Source organism: Xyrauchen texanus, chromosome 21, assembly GCF_025860055.1.
Source record: "Xyrauchen texanus isolate HMW12.3.18 chromosome 21, RBS_HiC_50CHRs, whole genome shotgun sequence".
NCBI lineage: Eukaryota > Metazoa > Chordata > Actinopteri > Cypriniformes > Catostomidae > Xyrauchen > Xyrauchen texanus.
This window is the reverse complement of record NC_068296.1, coordinates 15,171,647-15,182,176: the sequence shown is the minus strand read 5'-3', so window position 1 is coordinate 15,182,176 and position 10,530 is coordinate 15,171,647. Positions and strand designations below refer to the sequence as shown.

General features: G+C 40.1%; 1 protein-coding gene across 5 annotated transcripts in view; it reads right to left on the bottom strand.

Moving 5' to 3' along the window:
• Positions 1–235: 235 nt before the first annotated feature.
• Positions 236–10,530, bottom strand: part of si:ch211-195m9.3 (galaxin) — a 29,824-nt gene continuing 19,529 nt past the window's right edge. For all 5 annotated transcript variants that reach the window (XM_052152674.1, XM_052152675.1, XM_052152677.1 and 2 more), the window contains 2 exons: positions 2,154–2,518; positions 236–1,410 (listed from right to left, as the gene is read on the bottom strand). In XM_052152674.1, coding sequence (XP_052008634.1) covers positions 1,127–1,410; positions 2,154–2,518 — 649 coding nt within the window. In that variant the 3' untranslated portion in view covers positions 236–1,126. The remainder of the gene's footprint in view (positions 1,411–2,153; positions 2,519–10,530) is intronic.

Sequence of the window (10,530 nt, the reverse complement as noted above, 5' to 3'; positions counted from 1 at the left end):
TTATATAGGTGTTTTATTTAGTTGTGTAGTCTCATGTGGTTATGTGTTTGTCCTATGTTGTATTTATGTAGCACCATGGCCCTGGAGGAATGTTGTCTCGTTTCGATGTGTACTGTACTAACTGTATATGGTTGAAACGACAATAAAAACCACTTGACTTGACTTGAGATGGGGTTCTCAGCTTGCATGGTCTCTAATCAAAGGAATGCAGATAGCAGTAATTAGTAATTTGCTTTATTCTGAAGATATATTGAAAGACAGTCTTTATGCAACAACTTGACTCATTTTCTTGACCTGTCAATAATATTTTTATAACACTCAAATGCTTTATTGTCTCTCAAAAACATCTTATTTAGAAATGATAGATTTCATATTCACAAATGTCAATATACAGTATTAAGTAACTTTTGTATTCAGTTATTTCACATCTGCAATTCTATAATACACCATGCTTCACATAACACAACAATAAATATGAATGTTGTGTGATTGGTTTCAGTTGCATTTAAGAAATGAAAATGGAACAGTACATAACAGATAAGAGAAGCTTAAAACAAAATTTCCAAGTTAGTGCATAAGATACTACTACAGAATATAATGTTTGGCAAATAGTAACAAACCTATAAATTAATCAATCAATGGAATACTAGTAAAAAAAGATGCATAACTGCAACAAGCTTATGGTGGAACTATAAAAATACACAAAACTTTAGGAAACACCTCCTTTCATTTAAATCCAGAACTATGATAAATCTTTTAAGAACAATTCCTTTAAATGGCAAACATTATTAAAATACAAGCAATTTCAAAAACACCTTTAAAGCACCTGTATCTTATAAAGGGACTATAAAACCCTTCAAATTGTCAAAACATGTAACACACCTGAGACTGATGAATTATTAAAATACAGTACTAGATAAAAACATATATTAGGCCATGCAGTGCATCTTGCAAAATAAAGGAATTAACACAGCAGAACATTTATATATATATTTCAATTTACCATTAGTGATTACAATTACCATTAATGGCAGATTAAAGCTCTTGTCAGGACAGAAATCCAATATGATGAAAACAAACATGAATTTGTTTTGAAATGACTGGAAATAGACCTTAATACTTATTGCTATTTTTGTTTGCAACCCTCATATAACTGTAACATAATAAAGAGCATGTGAATGTCAGAAGGTTGGTCAATAGGGTGAGAAAGAGGCTTGTACACACTGCTGTTCATCTCCCATAGGTAGGTCATGCCAAGCTCCAGGGCCGGAGAGTTGCAGTGATCCAATGTCACATTTACCAAAGGGTTTTTAATGTCTCCAGCCGACTTCACATGCATCCTTGCAATAACTCTTAATACGATATTTCGATAATTGTCAAGTGCAACACTCTCCACCTTTCCAAATAGCACTAGAATCAAACACAAATATGCAAGCAAAACAAATATTTATTCCCATTTGGATAAATATATGACATCTTCTGCTTTAGTGTGTCAATAAGAAATATACATTTTCAATGTCCAAAAATTCTTCAGGTTATTATGGATATTTATATTTTCAGCTTTAGTGTGTCAATAGTAAATATACAATTTAGACTCCCAAACATTCCTTTTACAAATAGAATAAAAGAACAGGGAGCCCTGCAACAGATGGCAGACCACACTTTAGCTGGTTAATTTATAGATAAATTGATTTATTTTTAAGATTATTTTTGAAAACATCCTCACTACAACATTTTCACAACTGCCTAGAACTTTTGCACAGTATTGTACAAACACACACACACACACATGCACACAGACACACACAGTACACAATAACCAATATTTGGAGTGACCACTCAATGTGTAACTAGGACACTGCTTTTCTTGGTTGTTAGCAGATAGGATGTTCCAAGCTTTTGAAGAATTCACCACAGTTCCCAAACAGACAATATGTTCTGTTCTTCTATTCTATTTGCAAAAGGAATATTTGGGAGTCTAAATTTTATATTTCCTATTGACACACTAAAGCTGCAGATATTATTAACCCTCTTAAGACAAATGTTTTGGTGAAACATCTTTTGTGCTAAGACTTTTGCACAATACTGTATATGCTATATGCTATATACCATATTATATACTAATTATTGCAATACACCTTAAAGAACATCACCTGATTTATTGCATATGTCAGGGATCAGCTCCATTAGTGGCTTTAGTCTGTGCTCTGTAAGAGATATATTGGTCTTTGGTGTTGGTTTGAGATGTCCTGCGCAGCAACTCCACAGGGATGTGTTGTAGTAATCGTGACCACAACACAAGTGCTTTGGTTGGATTTCATAAATCATGTCATGGCTTGTGGAAGAACAGCAAGTTTGATTTGTATTATCTTCCAGCAAGAGGGTTCCACAACACTCTGCTTTCCCACCCAAATGTGTGATGTTGTAGAGGTGACCTGAGCAACACCTCATTTGGAATTGGTTATAGGGGTCATAGGCTTCTGAGCCACAGCAGAAGTTACCATTTAACCTGGAGTGCCTGAGTAGAAAAAATACTTATTTGGTGACAGCTGTGTTTAGTTTCTTTATCACACATACATTTTTAACAACAGTCATAATTACCATTTTGAAATTGGGCCAGTGGATAAGAAAAGCACTTAAACAGGCAGCACAGACAAATATGTACACAAGAATACACAAATCAAGAGAATGAAAATCATTAAAGCAAAGATGAATACAAATATTTTCAGTTCAACCTGAAACTACCAGGGCTGGACTGGGAAGATAAATCGGCCTGGGATTTTACATGGCAACTGGCCATGGGGGGGTGAGCCAAAAGTTGGTAGGGGTGGGGGTTTGGGGGGTGTTGTTCGCTGTCCTTTTCTGCATATCGCGTTGGCTCATTTTAGCTTATTGCAGCCTATTTGGCCCGTTTTGCACCCGACCCATTGACCCACTCTGTTCTCCCGATGGCCAGACCGCCCCTGATCGGCCCCAAAGTGCATTAGCCAACCGGGAAAATGCCCAGTATGCCAGATTACCAGTCCAGCCCTGGACACTACCAACTAATTTTAGTAAAACAATACACTAAGAACTATAGACACTTGAGTGTAGCTGTTAATGGCTCCTATGAACCAGAAACCAGCCTAATTATCAGGGACATTATAGGATGATACGGGTCACTGGTATACTTATAAATGGGATAAATCGTAATACTGATTGTGCCAGCTCTAGAAATGTTAGTTTATTTGAGAACGCTCATGTTTATTTTCTGGACCAGCCAGAAAAAAACGTAACTTGTAATTTGAGAAAAAGAAGCACATATTATGATAACATTGTTCACATTTTATTGCTTATTTAAATTTTTTATTTGATGATAATCTTGACTAATCATTTTTTTGATTTTTGTGTTAAAACCATTGAAAAAGATTCTATCATTATCATATCAGCCTAAGCACTGCTTGTCTTTAATGCCTAAAGTTACTACATTTTTCGCAGATTCACACTGGCACTGCTCTCTGATTCCTAATCAGAGTTACAGTGGCAAGAAAAGTATGTGAACCCTTTGGAATGATCTGCATTAATGTATAAATCTGTCTTAAACTCTGGTTTTATCTTCATCTAAGTTATAATAATGAACAAATACAATCTATATTAACTAACACACTAACAAATTAATGTATTGTTCTTTTACATATTGAATAGGACACACCACAGAATGCTCAATGAGGTAAAAAAGAACCCTAGAGTGACGCATAAATCTCTGTTATTCAGTCTATTATTTGGAAAACATTAAACAGGCATGGTGTTAATGGCAGGACACCATGAAGGAAGCTGCTGCTTTCTAACAAAAACATTGCTGTGTGCCTGAAGTTTGCCAAAGACCACCTTGACAATCCACAACCCTTTGGGGAAAAAATTTGGACTAAAATAACAAAGGTTGAATTGTTTGGGAAGAACACACAGCACTATATATGGCATAAGGGCACTGCATATCACCATGAAAACATCATCCCAACGGTGAAGTACTGTATGGTAGGGAGCATGAGGATTTGGGGCACTTTGCTGCTTTGGGGCCTGGACCACTTGCCATCATCGAGAGAATAATTCATTCCCAAGTTTATCAAGATATCCTACAGGATAATGTCAGGGTGGCTGTGCACCAGCTGAAGCTGAGTACAAGTTGAGTGATGCAGCAGGACAATGACCCTAAACATCGAAGTAAATCCTTTACAGACTGGCTTCTAAAAAATAAAATCTTCTTTTGGAGTGGCCCAGTCAGAGCACAGACCTTAACCCAATAAAGATGCTGTGGAATGACCTCAAGAGAGCCATTCACACCAGACAACCTTAGAATATGGCTTAGCTGACGCAGTTCTGTAAACATTTGGTTGAGATGAGTTGTGCCAAAGGACGATCTACCAATTATTAAATCCAAAGGTTTACTTACTTTTTCCACAGGACTGTTAATCTTTAATGTGATGTGTTCAATAAAGACATGAAAGATTATAATAGTTTGTGTGTTGTTAGATTAAGCACATTGTGTTTGTCTATACTTGTGACTTTGATGAAGATGAAACATTTTATGACAAATTTATGCAGAAAACCTACTAATTTCAAATGGCTCACATAATTTTTCTAGCTACTCAGTGAAATCAGTGTTGCCAACAATGAAATAAAGTGACCCATTTTTTTCATGGTTGCTTCTTATTTACGGAAAATGAGAATTGCTTAGTTTCATTAAAGGTGCTGTAAGTGATTTCCTCGTTGAATTAGACACAACCACCCCTCTTTTTAAAACCCCATCCTCCATAAATCTCTCTTGTCTGCCCACGCTTACACATGCATGGGAAAGACAAAAGGTATGTAAAGGGACTGGCAAAGGAGAAACAAATTAAGGTGAAATATAATAACATTATGTGGAGTGTGGCTCAAAAAGTTGGTGGGGATATTTGACCGCTGCATTTAGCGGATGGGAGCCAAGTACCAAATATAAAAAATCTATATAAAAACACAACTGTTTTCAGGAAATGGAAGTGAAGCGTAGTTCTAGCGGGAAGACCAGCAGGTGTATATCATCACATCATTAGCTGGGTAACTCCTAGCCAATCGCACGTAAGCCAATGCTTTATAAGTCTGCTCACAATCTATCACATTGCTGTTTCGGTGCGCTAACACTGCAACTAGACGCGTTTCAACCACTCCATCTCTGGAAGCCCTCCTTCCCTTTCCAACGACGTCGTCACTTCATCTCAACTTCTGCCAACATCAAACCCATGGGGAGTAAACAACCAGCAAACCCGGATATTCACCCATATCTCATTCACTCAGGAGATATCTCTCAATCGCATTGCACGACCCGGCGCGGAAGGAGCGCGCCCCGCGAATCCTGCAAAATCATCGGCTCAGGCAGCAGCCGGCTTCCATCAGAAATAAGTTAAGTAATTTTCATATACATCAAATGCATTCAGATCTAGTCATGGGTCTAGACCGTCTGTTGCCATGCTACCTGTTCATCACAAAGTTGCAACGCTGCCTGTTCATCATAACGCATTCACATCAATATCAAAAGCCAGCATTTCATGTCAACAGCGCATTCACTCCATAGTATGGCAGGCAATCGCGTAATCTCATGAGGGCAACTCGGTCAAGGTTCATTCACTTGTCATTCACAGTCTGCATGCCCGAGTGTTCCCCATCGGGGAATTAAGATAATTATTCAGGCATATCATCATGTACAGTCAACGCTTATCATACGGGCTCTCATTATTTCATTCAGTAAGATTCCCCCATTTTGTGGCCGCCTTCGCCCAAATCACGTAACGGGTGCATTCCAATCCAATTCATCATCCCTAGTTACTAGGAAGACCGAGCCCACAATGTGAGCATTCCGAGGGAGCATGACATCACAGTTTCACCTTCACAGTTTACTTCGTTCGGTACAACATTCGATGAGGTTCCCAGAGCGCCTCCAAGGGCGCACTTACGCGATCCATAAAACGCAGCATTTTCTTACTCCAGACGTACATCCATGTTCTCATCGCTAGCACCACTGTTGCGGCACGCCTCTGACACCTAGCGGTAGGCTCCGCACCGCTTCCCCTATTCATCAGATTATCTACCACCAGCGTAAGGCATTTCGCTATGATCAGGTCATTCAGCGAGTAATTCCCATCTCATGGCATACTTCCATTTTATTATCATTCAGGCCTCATCAAACAGCAGAAATTTGTTGGCATGTCTTCACAAATCATTCACTCATCGTGGTCAGACCACTACAGCAACAACTAATCAGAACCAATATGATCGACAGCGTAAATGCCGGAATTCAGCCATACATGTTTAGGCGTGCGTGTATCTGGTCTCCGGAACATGTTAGAGACAATTTGTCACATCAACCGTCGAATCAGCTATCAAGCACATTCGGAAGGAGATTTGCAAATATTCACAAAATATAAAGTGCGATACTGCATCTTCAGGTCGTGAAGGTGGGACATGAACAGCCGGAACTGATCCATGCTCGAGAATCACATTCTTGAAGATCCTGATTCATATCAACACACATTCACAAAGCAGTCTTGTGCAAGATGATTTGCACAAACATGCACACATTTTTGTATGTATTGGGGCACACCTCCTTCAAAAAACTAAACTGTCCACTGCATCTTCAGGGCTCTATGCCGAGAGTACATGAAGACTCTTATGTTCCTTTTACAGCCAAAAACTAAACTCTCAGAGACATTATTCTTCTCACCGTATTTGCTACAGCTCGAGGAATAAGAGGGAGGAGAGAGAGCGAGAGAGAGAAATAAATAAATAAAAAAACACAACGAGCCACGTCTCTAGAATTCTAGACATCACACACATTCTCTAACCATGCAAGCTTCCCCTCCTAAAGAAACATGACAGGATCAGGTCTATTTTCACGTCGTTCCCAGGTCAGTATGGGTCTCCTAACGCAATCTCCAGCCCTATCAGGCCACCTCAATTTTGCCATGCTTATCATTCCTCAAGGCCACTCTGCCGTTTTTCCGCCACCTCACACTAGCTCATTCCATAGACAGCCTCTCCTACCCACCAATCGATGATGAATGAGGAGAATCTCCGGATGACAAATAATTGTTTTTTATGAAAACCCACTAAAAATGCTGGGCCACTTGGTGCGTTATGTCACGCACAATAGAGGGGGTAGAGCAGTTGTTTGGTACAGGGGCCACATCAGGCTTTAAAGGAATAATTCACATAAAAATGAAAATTCTCTTATCATTTACTCACCCTCCTGCCATCTCAGATGTATATGACTTTTTCTTCAACAGAACACAAATTACAATTTTTTAAAGAATGTATCAGCTCTTTTGGTCCATACAATGAAAGTGAATGGGTGCCAAATTTTTGAAGCTCCAACAATCACATAGGTCAGCATAAAAGTAGCCTAATTCATTCTCCAGTGGTTAAATCCATGTCTTCAGAAGAGATATGATAGGTTGGGTGAGAAACAGACCAATATTTAAGTACATTTTTTACAATGAATTCTCCTCCCTGCTCAGCCAATCTCCACATTAACTTTCACATTCTTCTTTTGTTTTTGGTGATTCACATTCATCATGCATATCGCTATCTAGAAGAATTTCTAGCAAAAATGGACTTAAATATTGAACTTTTTCTCACACACACCTATCATATCACTTCTGAAGACATGGATTTAATCACTGGAGTCATATGGATTACTTTTATGCTTCATTTATGTGCTTTGTGGAGCGTCAAAATGTTGGCATTCACTTGTATTGTATGGGCCTATCGAGCTGAAATACTTAATTTGTGTTCTGAAGAAAGAAAGTTATAGACAGATGGCATGAGGGTGAGTAAATAACAGAATTTTCATTTTTGAGTGAACTATTTCTTTAAATAGCACACGTTGGTCCACACTGTCCTCCTTTTTAGATACAATGTTCAACATTGATTTAGTTCTTGTATATTTAAAGCCCAGCAATAGTTGTGTTCTCATTCTAATGCATGATGCACAATTTTCTGAAGTTTGTGACTGGTGGAATGTTCTGCCTGAAGTATTGCTTTACAAAGCTCTGCAACATATGGCGACTCTACCAACTTTGGAGGAATACACAGCATCAGTGATCTGCAACATCAGCAAGTGCATTGATGATGTCACTTTCTCCAAGACATCACCACACACCCCAACCAGAAGCCGTGGATGACTGCGAAGGTGAGTGCACTGCTGAGGACCCGAGACTCCTCCTTCAGAGCAGGCGACAAGGCGGCCCTAAGAACAGCGAGGGCCAAACTGTCACAGGCCATCAGAGAGGCAAATCGTGCACACGCCCAGAGAATCCACAGTCACTTCCAGGACAGCGGCGACACACGGCGCATGTGGCAGGGCATCTAGGCCATCACCAACTACAGGACAACATCAGTTGCCTTTGACAAAGATGCCTCCCTTCCAGATGCGCTGAACGACTTCTACGCTCAGTTTGAGGTGCAGAATGACGTGGCAGCTAGGAAGACCACCCCTCCTCCCAACGACCAGGTGCTCTGTCTTACCACGGCTGATGTGAGAACTCTACGTAGAGTCAACCCACGGAATGCTGCTGGACCAGGCAGAGTGCTTAGAGGATGTGCAGACCAGCTGGCAGATGTTCTTACCGACATCTTCAACATTTCTCTGAGCAGCGCCGTCGTTCCAATGTGCTTCAAGGCCACCACCATCGTCCTCATGCCAAAGAATTCTTCAGTGTCCTGCCTCAACAACTACCGTCCCGTCGCACTCACACCGTGGTGGGTCTCATCAGCAAGAACGAAGAGTCAGCATACAGAGAGGAGGTGCAGTGGCTAACGGACTGGTGTAGAGCCAACAACCTGTCTCTGAATGTCGACAAAACAAAAGAGATGGTTGTTGACTAGGAGAGCACAGAGTGACCACTCTCCGCTGAACATCAACGGCTCCTCTGTGGAGATCGTCAAGAGCACCAAATTCCATGGTGTTCACCTGGCAGAGAACCTCACCAGGTCCCTCAACACCAGTCCCTAAAGCCCAGCAGCATCTCTACTTTCTTCGAAGGCTGAGAAAAGCACATCTCCCACTCACAATCATCACTAAATGATATAGAGGGACTATTGAGAGCATCCTGAGCAGCTGCATCACTGCCTGGTTTGGGACTTACACCGTATTGGACCGCAAAGCCATGCAGAGGATAGTGAGGACAGCGGAGAAGCTCATCGGGGTCTCTCTTCCCTCCATCAAAGACATTTACACAAAACACTGCATCCGCAAAGCAACCAGCATTGTGGATGACCCCACATACCCCTCACACAAACTCTTCTCCCTCCTGCCACCTGGCAAGAGGTACCGAAGCATTCAGGCCTTCACGGCCAGACTGTGTATCAGCTTCTTCCCCCAAGCCATCAGACTCCTCAATACTCAGAGACTAGACAGAAACACACACAGGTGTACACCATCCAACTTTTGCACATGTACAGAGTTGCACTTTAATTTATTGTCACTTTATACCTGGCTGCTACATCAATATGTCCATAGAACACTATTTCATAGTATGTTATGTTTACATTTGGCATTTTTAGAAAGTGTCATATTTTTGCACTATTCATTACAAATGTGTACTGGTCGGTGCTGCACTGTCTCTCACTGTGCCTATTGTCCTGTTCCTTTTAGTAATTTATTGTACTGTCCTGTACTTTTTTGCACACGTTTGCACGTGCACTTTATGTAGGAATATTATGTAGAAATATGATTTAGTCTGTGTAGTCTCATGTGGTTCTGTGTTTGTCCTATGTTGTTTTATGTAGCACCATGGTTGTAATGATCTGGGAAATCAGGAGAAGGGAGGTTCGGATCCACACGCGGCTTTTATTGACAAGCATAAACAAAAACAAACTCAGGAACAAATTAAAAGTCCACGATGGGAAAAATAAACTAAATGAGGAAAACATAAAGGGGCTAAACAGGTTGGGGAAACATCCATAAAAGTCAGGGAAACCTCGAACGAAGACAGAGAATATGAAGGACATGCATGAAATGTCAACATTCAACAACGATCGACAAAGACTGAACAAAGAACCAGGTTTAAATACAGGAGGGAACAAACAAGGGAATGAGGGACACCTGGAGGAAACAATCAGGGAAAGACCAATGATACAAAGAAACTACAGAGGACTACAAAAACCAAACAGAAAACAGGAACTAAAATAAACTTCAAAACAACAGCACAAAAACAAAAGACAACAGTGAACATGAGAGAATAAAAGAAACTACAAAGGACTACAAAAACCAAAACAGGAAACAGGAACTAAACTAAACTTCAACATAAAAGCACAAAACAACAGTGAACATGACAATGGTCCTGGAGGAACGTTGTCTTGTTTCGCTGTGTACTGTACTAACTGTATATGGTTGAACGACAATAAAAAACACTTGACTTGAACCATCTGACTTGACAAAGTTTGATACTTTTCTGTCAGGCATTAGAAAAAACATGATAAAGGCTAAGCATAATTATATATTATTTTATCTCTACTTTT